General features: G+C 40.4%; 2 protein-coding genes across 3 annotated transcripts; one reads left to right on the top strand and one right to left on the bottom strand.

The window, feature by feature from the left end:
* Positions 1–986: 986 nt before the first annotated feature.
* Positions 987–10,308, bottom strand: MAIP1 (matrix AAA peptidase interacting protein 1). Its single transcript, XM_027891289.1, has 5 exons — positions 9,989–10,308; positions 8,013–8,084; positions 6,132–6,258; positions 5,010–5,160; positions 987–3,187 (listed from the first exon to the last, which is right to left on the bottom strand). The coding sequence occupies exons 1-5, from the start codon at positions 10,298–10,300 to the stop codon at positions 3,109–3,111; spliced, it is 741 nt and encodes a 246-aa protein (XP_027747090.1). The 5' UTR covers positions 10,301–10,308; the 3' UTR covers positions 987–3,108.
* Positions 10,309–11,615: 1,307 nt separating this feature from the next.
* On the top strand, positions 11,616–22,168 carry TYW5 (tRNA-yW synthesizing protein 5). Of its 2 annotated transcripts, none has more exons than XM_027891290.1 (8): positions 11,616–11,745; positions 12,560–12,714; positions 15,672–15,741; positions 16,621–16,665; positions 17,162–17,299; positions 18,228–18,315; positions 18,785–18,901; positions 20,104–22,168. In XM_027891290.1, exons 1-8 carry the CDS (start codon positions 11,659–11,661, stop codon positions 20,358–20,360), a joined length of 957 nt encoding a protein of 318 aa, XP_027747091.1. In that variant the 5' UTR covers positions 11,616–11,658; the 3' UTR covers positions 20,361–22,168. The 2 variants fall into 2 exon arrangements, with proteins under 2 accessions (XP_027747091.1, XP_027747094.1); XM_027891293.1 differs by lacking the exon at positions 11,616–11,745 and adding an exon at positions 11,787–11,964.
* The last annotated feature ends 1,482 nt before the right edge of the window (positions 22,169–23,650 follow it).

The raw sequence follows: 23,650 nt of genomic DNA, 5'->3' as shown, positions 1-23,650 counted from the left end.
GTGACCTCACAGTTCTGTGTAAAATGAATGAGAAATGTTGCTAAAAGAGATATGAATTTTATCTAAAAATCACTACCAAGCCTGGTAACATTGTTTTCAAGAATTAATGGGGTCTGAATGAAGACATTTGTAGCCTAAAACTGCAAATATTTTAGATTTTAATGTGTGGGGATTTACAGGCTACACACCATAATTACAATTGTACTTGTCCCCCACATAAAGCAACAGAAATGGAAGCCAGGCAATGAGATAGAAGGGAAATTAGGCACACCCAAATCCTTACACACTGTGATTTCAAAGGTGATGTCTGAGACAAATCAGAGGAAAATCTGGGATCCCCACATCATTCTACCATCCCCTGCTGAGCATTCCCAAATCATGAGAAGTTTCTAATGAAACACTTCCTTTAGTTCATTTTTAGAATTCTGAACACTAAAGTTATCATTATGATTTTTAGGGTGAGGTGTTCAAATGGCAGCACTGGAAATCCCAAAATTACAAGACAATATCCTATCTTTGTCTAGATTGAGATGAAGCAAACTTTAACCTTTTATTCATCCTTTTTTTGCCTCAAGAATTTGGGACAGCCTTGATAGCATATAGAAATATATTCACTTGAAGAAACTAAAGACATTTTTTATGGCTACCTTTGGATGGCAATATTGAGACCAGGAGTTCCCTTTTTGCCTGAACAAATGACACAGAAGAAAAGTATTTCCATGAGAGATAACATGGATGTCATAAGATGACGACAGCCCTTCAGGGACATCCACTTCAGTCTGATTAACTGCTATGAAGATCAGACTTATGACAGAGAATTTATGGCTGGCAGGAAAAGGAGTCAAACCTTCCTATAAACTTCAATGTCCTCCAAGATGTACATTTGTCTGTTACTTACAACTTGGGTTGATGTTGTATGTGCTGTTTTTTTGGGGTGGGGTGATGGTGGTGTTTTTACTTCTGAAACCAGTATTAGACTATAAATCCAGTTTAAATACACCAGTTTTATTCACTGTGGGAGAAGACCACTTTCCAATAAAGTAAGCTTCGTAATTTATTTGCCTTTCTGATTTATTTATGGTGCAATAAGGCCACAGGTAGTTCTGTGTCTGATAGAGATTTGCAGTCTCCAGGACAATTTTTTAGATGAAGCTTAGAGGTGGAAAAACCCACAAACATCCAACAGCTGCCCCTTTGGCCCCAATGCACAAGATACACAACTTCAAAAGAGTAAAGTAGTGCATGTAAATTTTCAATTACATCTTCTGCAGCAAAACTGTGTTATCAATTTGGAGCACGTTTGTATCAAGTCACAATTTTATGGTGAACAAAACAAACAAAACAAATTTCATTATCAGTCATACAGAAGGGTCTAGTTTGCCTTTGCAACCAAAAATGGAGCACTCACTAGTAAAAGGGTAATTCTTCATCAGTCATGACAGAGACTCCCATTTTGATATATCCAATCACACAAAAAAGATAACCCGAATTAAAAACTAAGATATACCGGTGTTTCTAAATAGACCTATGTTATTTAAAAATGAAAGCAGACACTCCTGAATATAAAGATGGCTTCAGTGGCTTTTTTCTTATTTTGCTCCATTATAATGACTTCTTTCAGAAGTGCATCTGCACACTTCACTAGTGTTCTGCTTTATCTCTTGTTACTCTGTCAAATAAGTCTGATTGCAGCTTCGTGCAGCACATCATTCAGCAGCCAAACTGGACATGCCACCATTGAGCAAATGGCCCACAGAATAATAAACATTTTTTGCTTTGTCTCAAACTTTTCCAGACTGACTGCATACACAATGGCTAAATATACAGAATTCTGCTTCTCCCTTGAGGACAAGGCACTCTGTCATCAGTGAGCTTTGTCCAGAGGACAAATCACAAATTCTGCATTATAAAGCCAGGCTGCTGCTGCTGCTAAGGCAGAACAAAGTAGCTTAATTATTTTTCCAAGATTTGACATTAAAAACTTGTTGATAAGCTTTAAATGTTCCCCTCATTAAATTGCTGGTTCAAAAGAGCTGAACTGGAAATGGAAAAGAAATGGAAAATTTAATTTATACCTTTCAATCACAGCTACTTTGAATCACAGTAATTATACCTTATACTTTCAAAACACTACACTAATGTCTACAACGTGTCTGGGTAGAAAGTTAGCTTTGTATTTGAAGTTGATATAAGGGATGAAGAAACCTGTTATGATGCTCTCCTCTTGATTCACTTAAAAAAAGCCTCAAGCTACTTACACCAGGATTCTCATGTTCCAAAAACCAGAGATAAACTGAGTTGTTCAGTTGCAACATCCAATTTTAAGGATTTGGTCATTCTTTAACACACATTTCAAACAGAGGACTTCATTTAACTTAACTGTCAGGTTACCTTTTAAATTCATGGGTTTAACTGATTTTTCTTTCATAAACCTCTACATTTGGAATTGCCTATATGTTATTGAATCGAAAGGAATGGTTTTGTCAATTTTTCAAAACATACGTATCTCTTTGTTGCATTTTCCCAGTGCAATGCTAAAAGCTTTTTTCTTACACCAATCCTGTAGCAAATACTGAGATAATGGCTCTAACTTTCTTAAGCTCAAAACATATTCAAAAGCAAGATTACCTCAAAATGAACTGCTGAGGCTAGACAATCTAAGAAGTCCATCTACCTCTATTTCATCTTGCATATTATTCAGTTATATATTGTACAGTCCCTAGGGGAAAAAAAGAAACATAGGAAAGTAACTCAGAAGGGCCATCAGCCATTAAAGTGTTGTTTATCTTCAAACAGTACCATCTCTTCTCAGAATGTAAGTCAACATACCCATAACACCTGCCAGGGTGAAGCTTCTCTGCCTAAACGCCTTGGATGAGCATTGGAACCAATTAAATTTGTACTAGCCTGTTCCAGAGAAAAGGCTTTATTGGAATACTGCAGCACAGTGAATGTTTCAAAAACAGTTTTTGAGAATCAAACATACAAAATTCACCTCTCCTTTGGAGGAAAGGGCAAAGAAAGAAAAAAAAAAAGAGATCCAAAAACCCCTGATACTTGTTACATCAGAACATTTACAATGGTACATAAAAAGGCGGTAGAAGGCATTTATTCTAATAGCCTTGGATGTTCAATCCGTGTAATTGTCCAGTCTGGTTTTGCTCCTTCTGTAAATTCTCTTTGGAACCTGGAAAAGGAAAGACAGTAAGTGAAGGGCTGTTAAAACTTACTTCATCTTACAGAGCTAATAATACAACAAGAAATCATTGCAAAAGATTTTACTTCAGAGTTATTTCTGTAAAAGCTACTTATATTCTATGCTTATGCCCCAAAATGGAAAATTAAAATTATTTCTATGGTAAGAAACAAAATCACTGACTTCAGAGTGTTTTGGTTCAGATCCCACAGACAGGATCAGTCAGCCACAGTAGAGACCCAGATGTCAAGGGTTTTCCCAGCAGTAACTGTGAGCGAAGCTTTGTGGCAGATCTTCATCTGTCGTCTGCCAGTAAAGGGTTTCATTTAATGGGACGGTAATTGCATTGAGAAGGGAAATCACACGCTACACAGGCTACTTGAAAATTCTCATTTTTACTGAACTATACTCTAAAAAGTAATGTATTTTGAGAACTACATCAAAGATCAAGTTAACTGTAGCACCGAATCTCCCTGAAAGAAAACTCCACAGTTGTCAACAAAAAAATGAAAACATCCACTCCTATTTTTAAAGTCATCTTCTGCCTTTTGTAGTCATTAATGACTTCCTCTCTGAGCATGTCAGCTTTGACTGCTTGTCATCTAAAGATAAGCCTAAGCTTCCAAGCTGAATATTCATGCTCCTAAATAACCTGCATATCACAGACAAGAGCAGTATAACATCACTGCTTTGCAATGACATGCAAATCCACTCCTGCAAACTGTCTTCTTCAGACACCCAAATACTTAACACTAAGCTTCCAAGGCCTGTAGTGCCTTTGCCCGTTTGTGTTTAGGTTAAGGAACACATACTTGCAAAGATCTCTCTGCTGGGGATTGGGAAGATATTTAGGCTTAAGATATTTAAGATATTTAGGCTTAAGGCTCTTAAGGTTAACGGAACCTTAGACGCCTCTAACTCTAAGGAAGATGCTGAATTCAGCTCAGAGATGGACCCACAAAATCCATTCAGGCCAAAAGCATTGGTGTCCTCATGAGTGTTACCTTTGCTTCAGAGCTCCTCATCAAGTAGACCCCAAACTTTCAATTTCAAATGTGGGAGTAAATCATTGACCATATTGCATTTCTCACACAAAAATCGTTGCTTCTCCCAGCTTCTGAGAATCTTATTTCAGGATATTTTGCCAACTGTGCACATATTTTCTGTACTGCTCCAGCATTAGTACCCAAACACAGGCATTACCTATAAGCATTCCTATAAAAAATCCATATACCTAATGGGTGCTTTGAAGGCTTGAATCAGTGGCATGAATTATTTGAATACCAGGTGATACTTCCTTTGTTCTGCCTTTCTGCAGAAAGCATTTGGCTAAATAATTTCCTCTTCCATGAACTACTTTTGTAGCTAATTGCAGTTCTGACTTCTGTGGGGAAGTGACAAGTCGACAGCACTACACTTCACTGCTTGGCTTGACTGCATTGCTGCTAGCTGTGCTACAAGAAACGAGAAACAAGAACTGGCCTATTTCCTGAAAGCTGCAGGAGCAGTATAGGAAAAGGATCAGAAACCTCACTCAGTGCTCCAAATACATCTCCTCCTGATAGAGAAAGAGATCCCATTAATGTCAACTCAGAAACAAGGTAGTAACATAATGACATCGAGGGCTACTTAAAAAATTTGGCCCTAAAATCAAAACTGGAAAGCTGGACGAGAATGAACCTACTTTAGAATCAAGGTAAATTAAAACAGACCAGGTTCTGCACTGGTACAGTGTCAATGCTTACAGTTCCACAACTGCTTACCACACAGCCAGCACACCTACATGGGACAAAAAAGAGACAAGTAAACTTACTCATAGTTTGCTGTTAAAAGATGTTTTTTTTCTTTTGTGCTTTCATCTCCAAACACAATCTGAAAAACTTTGGCTCCACCTGGTACTTCATCAGGTAGATTAGCACCATTCAGATACCAGAAACACATCAGGATGCTTACAAACTTTCTTCCTGTTGGAAATAAATCAAAGCACGAGTTAGAACTCATGTTTCTCATTGGTCAAATATTCCTATTTGCTACCCAGCATATATTCCAGTGAGACTCTGGAAAGGACAGCTGACTTCAGTCATAAAGAATACAAGATAGAATAATGAGTGATAAGGTATTTAGAGCCATATTCATGCTATGAATAAAAATACTCTGTTGAAAAGCATGTATTTTAGCATGAGTGTGGCGTGACATTGTATATTATGAACTGTATGAAAAAAAGCTCGTTCCCACAAGGTCCAAAGCTAACTACTGATATGACAGAAGTACATAAGAGTAGTTCAAACTCAGAAACAATCTAAGAGGAAAAAATAATGCCTATCTCCCAAATCAGGAAAAAAAAACCCACTGGGTTTGATTTTGGATTTCAACTTGAAATGCTCAATGGAATTCCCATGGTTAGAATATAAATAATCTCAACTGTGTCTGATAGTGAACAGAACACTTAATGTTGGTATCCAACCAGAAGAAAAACTTGTATGAGCTCATCAGTAGGTTAATAAAAACAGTCAGGGAGTCCTAGAACAAAATACATTATATGAAAAAAGACTAGAACAGCAAAATTTATTTCATTATCCAGCCTTCATTATTCTTCTTTGAGAACGTATTTTCTTTGTTGAAGCAAACAGCTTTCATATAGTAGAATAATTGTTTTTGAGTGGTTGAGGACTAATAACATAAAATTCTGTACAAAAGAATAGGAATAAGCAAAACCTGAATAGAAGTCAAAACCATACCATGACATATTAACAATAAACTTTGTTTCTGGTTTAAAAGGAAATCAAGAAATTACGTACAGATGAGCTACAAACAGAAAAACAAGGAGAGAGAAACAGTACTCAAAAACATATCTGTCAGGAAAAACACCTGCTTAGTGGCAAAACCAGGAAATAAAACTGCTCACTGCTGAAATGTTTTAGGATTCTAAACATACCATCATCATCATAGTAAATGCGAACATCTCCTTCTGTTGTGTACATGATTGAATCAATGTCAGCTGCTAAAGCATCCCTGTGGCTGTCAGGGAGCAAAGAAATCTTTTCCTTCAGCACCTGAAGTACCTAAATTCAGAAAAACTGTCACTTAGTTTTTCATTAGGAAATTGAAGTAACAATCTTTTTCTACTGCAGTTAATAAAATGAGCTGTATTGCTAAAACATTTGTGCAACATATACAACAGCGGAACTGAAAAGCACTGGGCACTCCTAAACCCTCATTCAGCAGCATTGAAGAAGATCCATTTACTGCTCAAAACTACTGGAAACCAAATATCTTAAAAAATCCTTAGAAAAGGTACTGTCAAAACAGCAGCTGTGTTGCAAGGCACATAACCCCAGAAAACACCCGTTAAGCTTCCACAGTCATACACTCTGCCTTCTCACTGCTGATTTCTTGCTATGTGCAGGTTCCTAAGCTTTTGATTCAATTATTTCTTAGTTATCTTTCAAAAATTTCTTTGAAAAATCAGTTTCATTACCACTAAGTTTATCTTTGCCATTCTGTGATCCACATTGCCTTCAAAAAAATTTTAAACGCTTGCAAAACATAGAAGACTGAAAAATCATTGCTCTGGAAATTAAGTTCCATCCCACATTCATATTCACAGTAAGTATCTGAATGTCCTACAACCTACACTGCTGTGCTAAGTAGAAAAATGGTGTGGTGCACAAACTTCACAGAGGCATCACCTCAAACACCACATGAGAAAGTCCAGTCACAAGAAACGATGAAGCTGTGCAGCCTGTATTTTTCAACAATACTCAGCTTTTACCCTAACTTGATTCGCCATTTCTGAACAAAAAACAAATACAGAGGTTACACAGAAGCAAGAGGCAATCCTCACTAGAAGATATTGATTTCTAATACATTTTTCAGGTACAAAATTCACTGGTCAAAGAAACAATGAAGTATCACAGCCTCATCTACTATACCACCAGGTTACATGACGTCTCTGGACCAAGGTAAACTTGAAAATTTTAAGATGACCAGAGGGAGTTCTTTCAAGAGGAAGCAGAGGAGATGCTCTTTGAAAACAACAGCAAGAAACAAACTCACATTTTATTGCTATCTCTGTTCAGAGAGAGGAGGCAAGATTGTTCAGAGTGGATGCACTAGAACAGCACCAGAGCTTTTGCTGCAAAGACATGGGTGGCAATAGGGCAGGCCACGCTGACATCCTGTAACACGGCAGACAGAGACCTGGAGTATCTCCTCCACTTCACTCTGATGCATCTGCCACCTCCATGCCCTGGGAAGGCCAAGACAGCTTCAGCAATTAAAAATTCATAAAACCACAGAAAACACAGCACTGATATTTAACCAGGTCAGTCATATCCCTGACACCGTGACACAAGACTGAGGCCTTTCAGCCCAAACCAGTAATCAGCTGACTGATCTACGCGGGGGTGGGAACACATCAGTGCAGCAGGGATGGGCACAAACCCCTTCCTTTCTTCATCTGAATTCTGGTGCACAGACTGAGTCAGCTGCAGCTGCCTGCCTACACCTGGAGACTCACAATTCCGCCTGCCGTCCAGAACCCGCTGCCTCTCAATCCTTCCTGGTACACCTGCATTTTTGGCATTTGGTCCTTATGCTCAATGGCCAAAATGCACTTTAAATACAGTAAATTTAAATTAAGTTTCATGCCTTGAAGTTAAACATAAAAAAAGCTGCAGGACAAACAACTGGCCTGTTCCATGATATGTTGTTTTTCCCAAATTAAACCACTGGCAGTACTTATATATAATGGCTGGTCAAATGCATGTTACCTCACAATGGAAAGTTGCTAGAAAAGGAGATGGAAAGCACTTACCTCTGGTGAAACAAGTTCATCCAGCAGTTCAAGTTTACGCTGAGACAGCAGCTTTGAAACAACAGAAAAGGCCTACCAAAAAAAAAGTATATACATGAACAAGTAGCGCTAGGTTGGCTTATTTTTCAGACTAATCCATCATTACGTGACAAGGTACCCAAATATTCCATGATTTAAGATTTCAATATCTGCAGAGGGTATCATCATGGAAATGTAAGCCCTATGACATTAAAAAAGTGATTTCATGAACAGATAAAATCATAAGGTTTCTTTTCAATCTCTTATTTAAAGCATCAAATCTTTTCATATTAGGTAAGGGAATGCATAGCTTACTAAAAACAAAAAAAGCATTGCAGTACTCTGTATGTTGTTTTTACTCTTTTGGTAATTCAAACAGTCTATGTCTTTCCCTGTAAAAATTTTGTTCTTCTGTCCTCTTTCCCAACTCATCTCCTGGTTTCAGTCAAAACTGAAGCTTCCATTTAGAAATTTCCTTTAGAAATCTGGTTTAGTGTCTAAACTTCAGGAAGCTCAACTCCCTTTTCCCCCCTCAGTTTTGCAGGTATATTTACATACGATAATGTCTCTACATATTCAAGCAGTGTACTTGTAAAAGACGGTGTGTTTAGGACTCTACAGCGAGTAAAAACAAACCAAAAAACCAGGACAAGATAAAACAGGTGGTTCTGCACACATGGCAAATAATTTGGTACAGGCTGTAAAGTTTTTTTCTCTCTTGAATTGATATTCATAATTTTAACAGCATGTGTTATTTTGAGCTCGGTTTTTTTGTTAAACGTAAATATAAAAACTGGAAGTTTCACAGCAGATAACTGTAATTTTTACATAACGAGCTTTGAGATCATTACCTCTGACACATTCTGTTGACAAAGCTTACTTGGTTCAAAATTTGGAGAAACAAACATATACACCAGCTCTGCGCCTCCCTAAGCTTTGTCGTTTCAGAAAAAGCTGCCTTAAAGTCTCTGTAATGTTTGCAAGCATCTTCCTTCATATTATTTTGGGGAATTGCTAAACCAGCTCAATTTAATTGTGGAATTTTGGAAAAAGACCCAAGAAATTCCTGAAGAAAAGCATATCTCAGCTTATATCACTCGCCCCCAAAATGTGGTGCTCGGAGCCAGCAGTGGGGAACTCCATGTATTTTACACTGGGGAGCACACAGGCACTACAACATGACATCACGAGAAATTTCATCACAGAAAGGGTTGTTAAACATTGGAATGGGCTGCCCAGGGAGGTGGTGGATTCACCGCCCCCGGGGGTGTTGAGGGAAAGACTGGACATGGCAGTCGGTGCCATGGTCTGGTTGACAAGGTTGTGATCGGTCACAGGTTGGATTCAACGTACAAGAGAGACACGGAGCTCCTGGAGTGGGTCCAGCAGGGAGGATGACTGGGGGACTGGAGCCTTTCTTACGAGGAAAGGCTGATGGAACTGGGCCTGTTCAGCCTCGAGAAGAGATGACTGAGAGGGAACCTCATTATTGTGTATAAATATCTAAAGGGGGGTGCCAAGAGGATGCCACCAGGCTCTTCTTGGTGGTGCCGAGCAACAGCAGAAGAGGCAACGGGCAGAAACTGACACCCAGAAGTTCCACCTGAACATGACGAAGAATTTCTTTACAGTGCAGGTGACCGAGCACTGGAACAGGCTCCTAAGAGAGGTTGTGGAGTCTCCCTCACTGGGAAGATTCAAGAACCGTCTGGACGCAATTCTGAGCAATGTGCTCTGGTATGACCCTGCAAGAGGAGGGAGATTGGACCAGATGATCCACTGTGGTCCCTTCCACTCTGACCCATTCTGTGATTCTGTGACGATCTCAGAGGTCTTTCCCAACCTCATGGATTCTGTGATTCCATGAAACTAAACGCGGGCACCGCCATCCCCCGGGGAGGCTCGGCGAGTCCTTTCCCCTCAGGCCGGCCGCTCTGCCCTCCCGGGGCCCCGCTCACCTGCTTGGCCCCCCGCGTGAATTCCTCGATGCTGAACTCCTGATCGAAGTAGAGGCGGATGAGCAGGTAGTAGAAGCGGGTGCGGAGCCAGGCGAAGGGGCTGGTGATCCTCACCACCACCACGCGCCGCTGCGGGCCCTCGGGGCCGGTCCCGGCGGTGCTGGCGAACCGGGCGCTGGGCCGGGCCGGGGGGAGCCGGGCGGGCCCCAGCAGGGCCGTGGCGGCGGGGGGTGGCGGCAGGAGCCGAGCGGGGCCCGCCAGTGCCCGCGCCAGCCAGCGGACACGGCCCGGGGCCGCGCAGCGCAGCGCCATCCTCGGCCTGCCCCGCCCCACGGAAACACAGCCCGCCGGTTCCGGCGCCGCGCGGGGCCCGCCCGAGACGAACGGCGGCTCCGGCCGCGCCGGGGCGGGGGCTGCGGCCACCCGGTCACCACGGGACACCTCCGGGGAGAGTGGGGGCGTCCCCTCCGCTCGGCACTAGCCAGGCCACGGCTGGAGTGCGGTGTCCAGTCCCGGGCTCCTCAGTACCTGTGAGAACCTATGGACTATGGTATTGTTTATTAAAGATTTATGTTAAAGCTAATGTAAAAGTCAAAGGATGTAAAACTGCTTATGTAAACTAAAACAGTGGCCGAATACCGCTTATGCAAGCAAAGATAACCCCCAGATGTTCAGGAACTAACAGAAATGTGACAAACAACCCCATATAAGGACATAGGAATAAGGGGTCAACTATGGGACAAGGGAGGAAGACTTCTTACTTCAGCCTTAACGACCACCGGGAGGCAGAGAACGACCCCCTAACAACAACTGAGCCATGCGCAGAATACCTCCACTATTTCACAAACCATGGAAGTGAAGATGTATAAAAAGGGAATTGTTTGAACTGCTCAGCACGGCAGTTGGCGGAGCGCAGACTCCCCTGCCGTCCAGCGCTGCATTTGCTCATATTCTACTTGCTATAATCAATAAATTTTAATCGAATTTTGATCCTTTGTGGTCTCAATTTATCACAGTACCAGAGGGACAAGAACATAATGGAGAGGGTCCAGCGCAGGCCACAAAGACGATGAGGGGTCTGGAGCATCTCTCATATGAGGAGAGAATGCGTGAGCTGGGCTTGTTTAGTCTAAAGACTGAGAGGGGATTCATTAATGCATATAAATTTCTCAAAGGCGGGTGCCCAGAGGATAGTGCCCAGTGATGGGACAAGGAGCAATGGACATAAATACAAACTAATACACGAGAAGTTTCGCCTCAACATGAGGAAGAACTTCCTTATGCTGAGGGAGGCAGAGAACTGGGACAGGCTGCCCAGGGAGGTTGTGGAGTCTCCCTGTGTGGAGACATTCAAAACCCACCTGGAAGCGTTGCTGTGCCACCTGCTCCGGGTGACCCTGCCTTGGCAAGGGCGTTGGACTAAATGATCTCCAAAGGTCCCTTCCAACCCCGGCAGTCCTGTGATTCTGTGAACCGCGGGCTCCCATCCCTTGCCCGAAGGGAGAGACCGGGAACGCTCCTGCGCGGGCTCTGCTTTCCGGGGGAAGCGGAGGGACGGACGCAGGTCCCCCGGCGGCCGGGAGCGGCGGGAGCTGGAGGTTCTGGAGCTGGAGCGGCGGGATCAGCCGGCCGTGGAGCGGCGGGAGCTGGAGCGGAGGGATCAGCCGGCCATGGAGCGGCGGGAGCAGCTGTCGATGGAGCTGGAGCGGCTGGACGGGGTGACGCGGGAGCGGTTCCTGCGGGACATCTACCCGCGGGTACGGAACGGGGTGGGGCTGCCCGGGGACACCGGGCAAGGCAGGAGCTGTCCGGTGACTCCCTACGGGCACAGCTGGTGCAGGCAAACCGCAGGGTTTGGGTTTCTGTGCTCCCGGAGAGGTGCCGTGATCCAGCGAGTTGAGTGGGAGCTTAGGAGCAAGGAGCTTCTTTAGGCAAATCCTGTTGGAGCTGCTGGCAAGCTCCGACGGCTAATAGCTGTGAGTCCTTTTCCTTTGGCAGTGGTTAAAAAAAGTGTGATCGCTGGTTTTGTTGCGTTGTCATCTCTGTTCCATTTTCTTCCCCTCCCGAGGTCCCAATTCAAAGCAAAAGTGTCTTTCTGCTAATTTTTTTGTGTGTGCCCCTGATCAAACCTGTTCGTGGTTGTCAGCAGCAAGGAACCTGTATAGAGGTGTCAAGAGCTTGTCTCATGAGAACACAGAGCACCACCACAACTCACAGTCAGTCTGCACCTTAACTCTGTGGTCTTTTGCAACTTTTTTGCTAAGCTCTGGCTAAAATGATTAAATCTGTTTCTTAGTCTGGCTAGATTCCTCATTGACCCCAGCACAAAGTGCAGGTTAAAATTGTCCTTACCCCACTAGGAAAAAGGATTTAACTAAGAGAGACACAGTCCTACTGCATCATTCTGATTCACATTGCTTGTGAACGGGTAAGTTGTGACTTTGAGTAGTGGGTCCTGGCATTCAACTGACTTGTTTGCATGGATGTAACTTTAAAAATTAATTCTGAATTTTTTCCACTGGATGCTATGATCGTTTCACCATTGACATTTCTTTTTGTTTTGTTCCTTAGAGAAAGCCAGTGGTTCTCACAGGAATGGAACTGGGCCCTTGCACAACCAAATGGACAGTAGATTACTTGAGCCAAGCTGAAGGATCTAAAGAAGTAAAGATTCATGTTTCCACAGTGCCACAGATGGATTTCCTCAGTAAGAACTTTGTGTATAGGTACTTCACTCCAAGGCCTCTTTTATTTTAAAGCCATGTGCTTGTAACTTGCAGACATACAGTCCATCTGCTTGAAGCTGAGGGTGAGAATATGAAGACAGCGAAAACATTAAATTAGGTATCAAAGTGTTGTCCTTGATTTCTCCCTCTTTTATTCATTCTACAAATATCTTTATGCCCTGAATTTAACACTATGAGGGTGAAATGAGGGGCCAAACAGCACCTTAAGAGATGTCATGGAGAACTGTTATGAAGGTATTTTGACAGAGCACTTCTCTAAGAAACTGGAGCCCGGCATTCACTGCCATTAAGGAAAAAAGAAAACCAAGACACCCTTGATACTGGATGATATACTATTTTGTTCTACTTAGATGGTCTGTTTTCAGTGTTACTGAATAGGGGTAGTTTCTGCCTCACCATGCACCTGAACCTGTGTGAATGCTGGTGTGTGGCAGGCCGGGTATTCCACTCAAGGAGCGGTGTAATTAAAACCAAGCTCCTTTCAAAGTTAGGATTTGCAGTTCGCAGAATGCTGGAACTACTGGATACCACATGTTTCACTAGCTCTTTAATCTTGATGCAGGTCATGAAAAACCTTGCTCTCCTCTGAAGTTCCTCTTGTTTTCCAATGGCAAATGCCTTGATTTTAGCTGTAGTTTGTTTTCCCCAGGTGGGAACAGTATGTGTTCAGTCTGTTAAACTTTTAAGCAGGTGGAAGCGTACAGTGTGAGTGTAAACAAGCTACAAGTCTTTGAGTGGATCTTGCTGTTCAAGGGGGAAGAGCACACAACAATTATGGTACATTCTGTTCACTGCATAATGAACTTTTGAATCTTTGAGGTTAGGTTGTACTTGAATGACTTGGCCTTATCTCTGTATTTTATTTTCCCTGCTCTATTTTGTTTTGTTGGGATTTTTAAAATAATCTCTCTTACTGTGAGTTCACATTAAGTTGACCTGGTGTGCCAGTTTTAGCAGGTTTGTAGACAGCTATACGGAGTCTCTGATGGTGCTTCAGAATAGCAGGTGTCAGGACTTCCACCTACTTCCCTTGAAATTCAGGAAGCTTTAACCCTTTCCATAGCAAGACCAAGCCCCTCATTCTAATCTGAAGGGAGAATAAGTAGTACCAAAACAACAGAAACACTGAGGACTTAACATGCAGTTCCATGAGTTTAAACTGATGCATGTGAGTAGTACTGCAGTCCTGTTGTAAGTTGCATGCTCCTACCCCTGTCTTTGTGTTGGTTCTGGAACTCATTCAGCCAGGTCGTGATGTGCTGCAGAAGTCTGAATGTTTTTCTGCTGTTTTAGCTTTGCAAGCAGGTTCACTGTGAGGTCAGATGAGTGCCAGTGCTACTGTAGGGGAGGAGATGAGGTGATAAGGGTGGACAGCAAGGACAGAGCTATGGCAGCACCAGCATGCACCAGTTTAAGCTGTCATGGAGCTGTGCTCTCACTTTCTTCAGTAGCAAATGTAAATGGGCACGATACAACAGTCTAGCTGATGTCAGAGCATTGGTTCTTGTTTGTTTTTCCGTTGACTTTAGTGGTTGTATTTGCCTATTACAAACAAGCCTAAAGTGTTTAGAGAATTGGTCTAAATACTGTCTGATGCAGGTTCACATTCTGGTAGAAGGGATAACAGGATCAAGAAAAATTTTGCTGGAGGGTAGTTTCTTCTTAACCCTGGGTACTTGGAGGTTGTTCTGAAAAGTAATATTTATATTCAGTAATTTATTAGCCAGTGACACCTAATGTGAGATGCTGAGCTGAGTAAACATAACATTGAATTCATAACAGTGAACACATGTCCTATTACTGCTTGCGCTTGGTTTGCCATTCAGCTGTCAACTGATACCAAAATCTGTAATCTGTATGAAAAGCTCCCATTATCTAAATAAATATGTAACACTTGTACTGACCTCAGAGGGACCAGCTCTGACGCCCAGTGATTGCTTTTGAATCTTCTGAAGTTGAGTTCAGCAAAAGTTAAAGAAACTCTTGAAAATATACAGAATGCTGTGTTTTGCTTAGGTGGAGAAGCACATACTTCAGATAACTGAAATAAATTTTATAGATCTACAAATGAAGATAGTTATCTGTGTTCATGCACAAATTCATAGCAGAAAATGCATAGATATAAACATGTGTATGTTCCCTGCATTAGTTTTCTTGATGCTGAACTTTTCTGCAAGTTTATGAAAACGTACAGTAAACAAGCCTAAAAATTACACACTTACAGAAATAGTCTAAATAAGTATTGCCAGGCTTTGGCCACAGTTTGAGTCTCAATTTGACCGGGAAGAAATTTGTGCTGGGACTCAAACGATTCAGAACTCCTAAGCTCAAGAGGGGATCTTACCAAATTGTTTAAATTGTTGAGGGAGGGAGTAAAAACGGAGCTCTGTTCTTCTGGTTCATGGTGACAGGACAAGAGGCAATGGGCACAAGCTGAAATACAGCAAATTCTGTTAATCTGTTGAACACTTCCCCCATCTTTTACTGCAAGGGTGGTCAAACAATGGAACAAATGAAGCAGGTTGCCTAGAGAGGTTATGGAAGGTCCATCCTTTGAGATACACAAAACCACACTGGATGCTGTCCTGGGCAAGCTGCTATAGTTGATCCTGTTTTGGCAAGGGGGTTGGACTGGAGGATCTCCAGAGGTGCCTTCCAGCCTCAGCAATTACAGGATTCTGTTTGGATATTTACAATTTACTGAAGTGGAGGAGTTTCTAAGTGTGGGATTTCTATCTCAATAGAACTCTTCAAATATCTGCTGCAAGCACTGATCAGTCACCATATTAAGTTAAAAAAGTAAAAGAGCAGCATATTCCATCTTTTATCTTACTTTATATGGTCTTAATGGTAAATGAAGCTTATTATAAACCAAGAATTTAGACCGTGAGTTGTTACATTGATTCATGGTATAAATTTAAATATTTATATTTCAGAACTCTGCCTTTTGATGTATTTGTACGAAGAGCAGCTGAAGTCAACCACCAGGAGTACTTTCTTTCTCAGGTATTTTCTTTGGTGTCACAGTTTCTTCTGTCAGTTATTTTGCTGGTATATGGAAAGGAAAATGATGAATTGTAATTTAAATGTTTACTTCAGGAAACCGCTTGATCTTAGATGTAACTTTTTTGCTGCTTGGTGCCAGGGGAAAAAAATGTGAGCAGTTTTTCTCAGAAGTTGTTTTGTATGTGCATGGTGTGGTTAACTTCAGCCAGCCAGTTTTTGTTAACAAAAGCTGTGTACATGAGTAAAAATTCCAGTGTAAAATTTAGAAATCAAACCTTGTTTTAAAATAACAACTGTATCATTTGCGTGTTTCACAAGAAAATGTCATGAAGGTATTTTAGAATTTGATTACATCTGCTATCAAAATACAAATCCAGATTTATTGTGACATGATTTGTGAGTAGCAAATGTGTGGCTATCTTTACATATCAGTGTTCAGGCTAGGGATTTTTCAGGTAGCTGTGATTAGGAAGCAAACAGTTTTGAATGTAGACATGCTTTTAACCTTCTGTGCTACATAGAATGCTGTAAGTTTTGAAGCCAACTAAAATAGCTGCCTGCATCAGTGTTCTGAGGAACTTAAATTACAATCTGCATTTGCTTTGAGGCTGTTCAGTAACAGCGATGCTGAAGCAGTTGACAAGTCTCCTCCCTTTTATTCTTCTGCTCTCAGTTAACATATTTTCCCATTTCTTGAGATGAACAGCAGGGATCACTAGAGTAAAGGCAGTATAACAGCAGCTGAATTTGTAGATGCCATTTATTTGTACCATATTTTAATGAAGCTCTGCATTAATGAGAAAATACAGGCTCTTTGTTTAAGTGTTTGCATTTCTTACTAAGAAAACCAAAACAATTCTCTTTTTGTGTTCTCATCAGGATGAAAAGTACTATTTGCGATCAGTGGGTGAAGATGCTCGGAAGGTGAGTTATTTGAGAGTACAGTTCCTATATTGTAAAGTTGCAGTTTAGGAATATTTTTTAAAAGCCCATTGTCATCTGCTGGGTGTGTAACACAGACAAACAACTTGCTTAGGGTCACTTGTGAACCTGACTGGATTAGGTCAGAATATTTCAATCTAAGTGTCTAAACTAGTTGCTGTTATATGAGAGCTTAGCTGATCACTGAAGAGTACATGGCTAACCTCCCTTTCTTTAGCTTTTGTTGTAAACTAATATAAAAGGATTTCTGCTGATCTCTTGCTTCTTCAGTGTGATTTTCAGCAGTTCAAAGCAGCTCTCTGGCTGTTCTTGTTAGTGTCATTGAGCAAGTCACTGCTGAAGAGCATTGCTATGTTCAGGTGTTCACCAACGCTGAGGTTCCAGTCCCATGTTCATATGATGGGAAAAGATAGTGAAGTGCTCCCTCATTTAAATGTGCATGCGCCATTCTCGAAGAGTTATGTCCTTTCTGTTTCAGGATATTGCAGATATCAGGAAGCAGTTTCCTGTTTTGGCAAAAGACATTCAAATTCCAGAATATTTTGAGAAAGAGCAGTTCTTCTCTAGTGTCTTCCGCATCAGCTCAGCTGGATTACAGTTATGGACACACTATGATGTAGGTAATACATGAATTTAGCATAAAATATTGCAGATGCCATTACAGAGTTGAGATAATAACATGCAAATCTCTGGCAAAGATCAGAGATCATAACAAACTTCACATATTTTGAAATAGTGAAATGAATCACATTCAGTGGTACAGCGAATTTAAATAGATGTATTGTGTGGGCATAATATCTTAACTGGGTTTATGTCTAATTCCATATTTGTGAGATTAAATGACGTTTTATTGTGTTCTTTTTTTGGTTTAACTGCTTTTGAGTTTCAGTTAAAAATCTGAAACACAGTAACTTTCAACATTTTTGTCTTCAACATTACAGTCATTTATTTTTTATTCTAATGGCCATATTAGAATAAAATCCAATTGTACAACACATTGCCAATTGTACAGTGATTGTAGTGATTTGTGGCTGCAATGTGATAGATTCTAAATAGGATTTTCTTATAACATTGTGCAGTGAATTCTGAATAAATTTATTTATAAGAAAAATAGTTTTTGCCTTATAATTAGGAAAAAGGATCCTTATCAGTAGAAAGTCAGTCAAAAAATTTTTCTCTGAAAGAGAAAAATAATCCAAAATATATTTTGTATTTTATTTTAGTGGTTCATGTGTCTAAAGTATGGTATGTCTTTGTGTTTTAAGATGGAAGAACTTGATTCTTGATTTCAGAAAAAAACACAAGATAGTTGGAAAGCAATACTGTGTATCCAGACATTATTTGTCAAGAATGTGCAGCTAAGGGGATAAATCTTAAGTTTTTTCAATGAACTGTATGTGGAAGCTCTTGTAGCTAATTCTTAGGGGAATTCCCTTCTAACGGGAAGGTTTTAATAATTCCCTCTTTTAAGCTATTAATTAGTTTAAACCTATATATTCACTTCCAACTTTTGGCTGACACCTCTCTCATGATGCTTATTCCAGGTAATGGATAACTTCTTAATCCAAGTCACAGGAAAAAAACGAGTTGTTTTGTACAGTCCTCGAGATGCACCGTATTTATATTTATCAGGTATGCATGTCATAGGTATCTAGGTCAGTGTTTGGTGATCTCAGTTGCCTTTTGGCTCACAGGTAGAAAATAATCACTATATTGCACTGTAGAAAATAATCACTAACATAGGACTTGATATAAAAAAAGTAATTTATTCCCTTACCTCTAATCCTGTTGGCGTTAGTCAACACTGAGAACAGCAGCTTTGCCTGATTGTTTTCAGCAGCTAACTGGAGGAGTACTGTGTTCTGTCTGGGCCCAAAATGGTGTTTTAAATGTCAGGAGAAGTGTTTTTTAATTTTAATAAGGTTGCAGTTACAGGACAAATGTAGACAACACTGCCATCAGGTTGCTCTGTTTTTTAGAAGACTTACACAACAATAAATCAGTATTAAATTTAATTCAAGAACTGCCATTTCCAGCAATCTGATAATGCTTTGTTACTATTGGAAGAGTAGGAATATTTATTCACTGAAAACTTTCCTAGGTACTAAATCAGAGGTGCTGGATGTGGACAACCCAGACATGGAAAAATATCCCCTTTTTTTGAAAGCCAAGCGCTATCAATGTTTTCTGGAAGCGGGAGATGTGTTATTTATTCCAGGTAAGTAACAAATGGTTCCTGAATTGGCATGTTGTTAAACAGTCTCGTTTCTAATTTTTCATTTCTAGAGATGGTAAGAGGTTACTAAAGCATGTTATAAGTGTTCTGTGAAAAGTGTTGGCAAAACTTGTCTACTTCCCACTGTACAATTACTCTGATTAAAGCTATTATTATACCTACCTACAAATCTTACTGTCCTTCAAGTTTAAGCTCTGTATTTCTGAATTTGTGTCTTAGTAGATTAATACAATAAACTCACCTTGTGAAATCTGAAATTACTTCAGTGACCTGAGTTTCTCCATTGTCAAGATTTAAGTAAAGTATCATTTCTGTTCTTCTGTAGCTCTGGCACTTCAGCCACCGTGAAGTGTGTGATCTAGTGAGAATTACGGATGGTAGAGATACTGGACCTTCTAGAAATTTCTAATCCTCTCTGGGGAATGGAAACACAAGTCCTTATCATTTTCTGCACAAGCAGAAAACATAAAGCTGCTTCCTGGGCTGAGATGATAAATTCTGGTAATCAGGGAAAGGCATTTGAATTATTCCTATTGAACTACTACTCTTACTTGTTTCTGATTTCATTGAAACTCTTCGTGAGCTTGTGGCAGATACTTACTCTGTTGCTTTTATAGTATCTGGGCAATATAAACAGGTCAGTAAAGAAAAAGGCAGTAGGTTTTTGGGAAGTTATTTTAAAATAGTTTCTTAGCCTTGGACTTGTACTTAGTTTTGACCTTACCATTTGTTTCTCTTCCTAAAGAAACTTTTGGTTCCACTTAGATAACGGTGTGTCACATTGTTGCTGTGTTAGCAGGTTAGGAAGGGGGGCTGCTCATAACTTCTCCATAATAACCACACACGTTTCTTAAAAACCATCTTTTTTCAGTGATATGCATTTCAGGTTGCTGACAACACCTTCATCCCACACATGCTTATTATTTGCTTACCTTTGAGTATCTCTATACTTCAGCAATTGTTGATTTCAGCTGAAGTTATGGATTGACGTAAACATCTTGAAGAACTTCTTAAATTTGGTACAATGCAATATATTCAGGAATGAATATTTAAAAATAAACAAAAAATATGGTACTTGAGGCTCTTCCCCAACTAGATTTAGTTTGGGCAATTATGGTTCTTGTTATGAGTCGCATGGAAATTTTGGATAGTAATTTTTATTTTAGACATTCTTCTTTCCGCAGCTTTGTGGTTCCACAATGTAATTTCTGAGGAATTTGGAGTGGCACTGAATGTCTTTTGGAAGCACCTTCCTGCTGAATCCTATGATAAGACAGACACTTACGGAAATAAAGATCCCATGGCAGCCTCTAGAGCTATACAGATCTTGGACAGGGCCTTGAAAACACTTGAAGAACTACCTGAGGAATACAGGGATTTTTACGCTCGGAGAATGGTGTTACGCATCCAAGAGAAAGCCTATAGGAATGATTACGGATGAAATAACACACTGTAATTCAGCAAGCTTTTGTGCAAGTAGAAAATTGTATGTCAATATGGAAACAGTCTGTGTGTACATACATTTTGAGACCAATAAAAACTGTTGGTAAATATTCATCTAAAACAAAGTTGATCTTGTAACTTTTTTTTCTTGTTTTTTTTTCATGTGTAGTGAGTACAGAGTTTGCTTGATCTGACAGTGGTCTGTTTTCTACACTGAGATACAATGTGGTGCAGTGCCTGCATTTATAACTGTACTGTTTGGGAATGTTGTACTTAAATTTTTCTGAACCAAAGTTCTGGTGTCTGGGCTGACAGCGTGTATGCTTACAACTAACTGCATGTCTTTTTGAGTGTGACCTCATTAAAGTTTAGGAAAGCCATAGCGGTTTCTGAGCAGATCCAGGAAAGCCATTGTCGGTGGCTGTAATGGTCAAGGTTTGTTTTTGAGTAATAACCGGAGAATAAGTGCAGGGGAGTTTCTTCTCCCCCTCGCAGTGAGACTCACAGTGGGTATGGGAAAAAAAGTGCAAAAGCTAATCATGCCATTTAAGCTTAGAATTGTGCAACAGCTTGACTGCAAAGTAAATGACTTACCCATTACCTGCATAATGTTTTGTGGAGAAAACCTTGTTTGTCACTGCCCCAGTGCAGTCAGGCAGCATTGCTGTTTCTGCAGCTGTGAAACACTGCAACTAATGTGCCCATAAATCCATTCAGCTCCAGTCCTAGAAAATGCAATGAAGTTCATAGTTCTGGAGTAGACAGAGAATCTGTATTTGAGGTGCTCTTTGTTACCATATGAGAGGGGGCATTGCATCTTTTGGGATGGAGCCTGTTGTTTAGGCACTGTAGGTTACTTTTCCAGATTGCAGTGCTTACAAAAGCCTTGTAAAATAAAGGTAGGGATCTCACAAGAAGGATGGGTTTGTCATTGTCCTTTTCAAATCCCTCTAATATTATTACTTGTGCTATTTGGGGAATGCAGCATTTCTGTGACTTAGTCTGTTACTTCTAGCAATGTTTTTTGAGAACTAAAACTTGTCAAGAGCCCTTAGACTAAATAGATATGTAGTGTTAATAAAGTGCTGGAAAAAACAAGCTTTCTCCAGAAGAGCAGGAGCTTGAACACTGTGCAGATTATTCTTCTAAACCTGTTCTTCTTGGCAATTCAACACAGTGAAAATAGTCTGGTACCATGTGAATGGGCACCCGGCCACCTCAATGAATAAGCATGAATGGAACCAGCCAAGCGATTCTGATGGGCATCATTGTACGTTCTGAGGGTAGAATTTAAATTTGGGATCACAAATAGGTCTCCCCAAATTTTTGTTCAAAAAGGAACAAGGATTGCTTGTGCACGCTGCTGAGACAGACTGTTAGGCTGGGGTAACCTCTTGGCTTTGTCAGACCGGTAATGTCGAGGGCCCCATCTGAATTGCAGAGGTGAACAGAGCATATTCTTTGTGTGTCAGGACTAAATGGAGAGGCTCAGAGAGCCTGCAGGGCTAGACAAAGCTGTGTTCCAGCATTGTGCCTGCACAGCCATCTCTTTTAACTGTAACTGCCTCAATGTACTGGTACAGAGAAGTCCTGTGCTGATCCTGCATTCTGCCATTTCTTGATTCTCCAGTCAAAAAAGGGACATGATAGCCTGGTGTTCTCAGGCCCCCTCAACACTCAGTAGTGAATAAGGAAAGCTTTGTGGAGCAGCAAGTGGTGTATAAGCGACCTTCTGCTGCCTCTCTTGTGGGAAGTGCCTGCTGTGCTTCAGAGAGAGGGTAGGAGGGCTTGGGGCTCTTGGGGACAGGGGAAAGCCTCCTAATGGTGATATCAAGATTTTCATTAATACTGGTTTCATAAGATCTGTCAAGCCACAAGTATTCACAATGCTATTTTGAATATTTTTCAATCCCCTTTTAATTTTGTAAGGGAAGCTATTAAATTATTAGTCTAAACACCTTAGGCCAAATTAAACCCTTGCATCCCTCAGCTGAAGTAGTTAGTGCTGAGGTAACCCCGCACAAAAGCTCCAACAGTTCACTTGTTTAGGCTAGTATGAAGTCTGGATTGGAAAGTGTATATCTGGCTGAGAAGAGAGGGTCAAGTTGAATTAAATGTGAGCCAGTGCTATAGCAAGTGCAGCTATTCACCTTCATGCTACCAAGTTTAAAATGAAGCCTTTATTTCACTTGGAAAGAGCTTCTTAAATTTCTAATTTAGTAATTTCTATAAAACAGTTGTTCTGAAATGCTATAAAAGGAGAAAACAAGCAGCTTAAAAATGTGTGTTCTTAATTTGAGCATAATGTGACTAGTGATAAAAATCTGCAAGTCACTGTGTTAAAAAAAATGAAATTATTTGGTGCTTTCTAATCACTGTGCTACATTGTGTGAAACAGGCAATAAAATGATGAATGAATGGTGAAAGCATTAAAGGAATAACTTCCAGCAAACATAGTGAAAGAATATAAGTAGCCATATTTGCAAATCCACTACTGAAATAACAAAGAATTAGAGCCACTGACATTTTGTGCAAGTTTGTCCTTTAGAGACGTAAACCAAAATGGGATCATGCCACAATAAAACAGATGAAGTTGTGGTAACAGGTATTAGAAAATAAACACCGACCTTGTTAAGCATTCAGAGCAGCCACTTCAGCTGTCTTCTGTCCTCAGCAGAGGAGCTGGGTGATGCAGACTGCCCAGGACTGAAAGATAAGTGAAAACACTTACATAAAGACAGTGTCTGAAATCAGCAGTTTAAACTTGGCCTATATATCCCAAACTTTGAATTACTCTAAAAATTTGGTGAGTGAGACCTTCAAAATGGAAGTTTATTACAAGTCAAGACCTGGAGAGAATTATTTATTCTTGACCATATGAAATATAAAGGACAATAAATGTTTCAGATTTCATTTTTCTTAACATGCTTGTTGTGGAAAGAACTAAATGAAAAAAAAATTATGTCAAAACATTTTTTTTTTGTCAAACTATTAAACAGATCATTAAAAATCTGCCTGTCATGTATGTGCTGACAATTTGATGTACCCAACTTAAGAACTTCTCTCCAGGAGCTACACAGCGTCTAGGTTCTTAATACAAGCGTCAAGTTAAATTCCTCATGTGAAAGGGTTTGCAATTCTTTTTAAACACAGAACTATTTGCCTCATTCATGCTGTTGGTCCCACAACAGGACTAACTTGACTAAGATGAGGATGATTTTACCATAGTAGAGGTTTAATTACATATGATGTGATCCCAATATATATTACTTCCCAGCTTCAGGGAAA

Source organism: Empidonax traillii, unplaced genomic scaffold (genome assembly GCF_003031625.1).
Source record: "Empidonax traillii isolate 1590-97213 ecotype Southwest subspecies unplaced genomic scaffold, ASM303162v1 scaffold317:size617950, whole genome shotgun sequence".
NCBI classification, from domain to species: domain Eukaryota; kingdom Metazoa; phylum Chordata; class Aves; order Passeriformes; family Tyrannidae; genus Empidonax; species Empidonax traillii.
This window is presented reverse-complemented; position numbering and strand designations above follow the sequence as displayed.

What these genes read in the sequence shown, in the direction of transcription:
- MAIP1 (XM_027891289.1), bottom strand. Translation starts at nt 10,300, where the DNA reads ATGGCGCTGCGCTGCGCGGCCCCGGGCCGTGTCCGCTGGCTGGCGCGG. An exon ending in TCACGCGGGGGGCCAAGCAG is followed by an intron (nt 8,085 to 9,988) that starts GTGAGCGGGGCC and finishes TTTTTTTGGTAG; the next exon opens with GCCTTTTCTGTTGTTTCAAA. An exon ending in ATGAACTTGTTTCACCAGAG is followed by an intron (nt 6,259 to 8,012) that starts GTAAGTGCTTTC and finishes TTCTGAATTTAG; the next exon opens with GTACTTCAGGTGCTGAAGGA.
- TYW5 (XM_027891290.1), top strand. Translation starts at nt 11,659, where the DNA reads ATGGAGCGGCGGGAGCAGCTGTCGATGGAGCTGGAGCGGCTGGACGGG. An exon ending in AGTTATGGACACACTATGAT is followed by an intron (nt 17,300 to 18,227) that starts GTAGGTAATACA and finishes TGCTTATTCCAG; the next exon opens with GTAATGGATAACTTCTTAAT. An exon ending in ACCGTATTTATATTTATCAG is followed by an intron (nt 18,316 to 18,784) that starts GTATGCATGTCA and finishes AAACTTTCCTAG; the next exon opens with GTACTAAATCAGAGGTGCTG.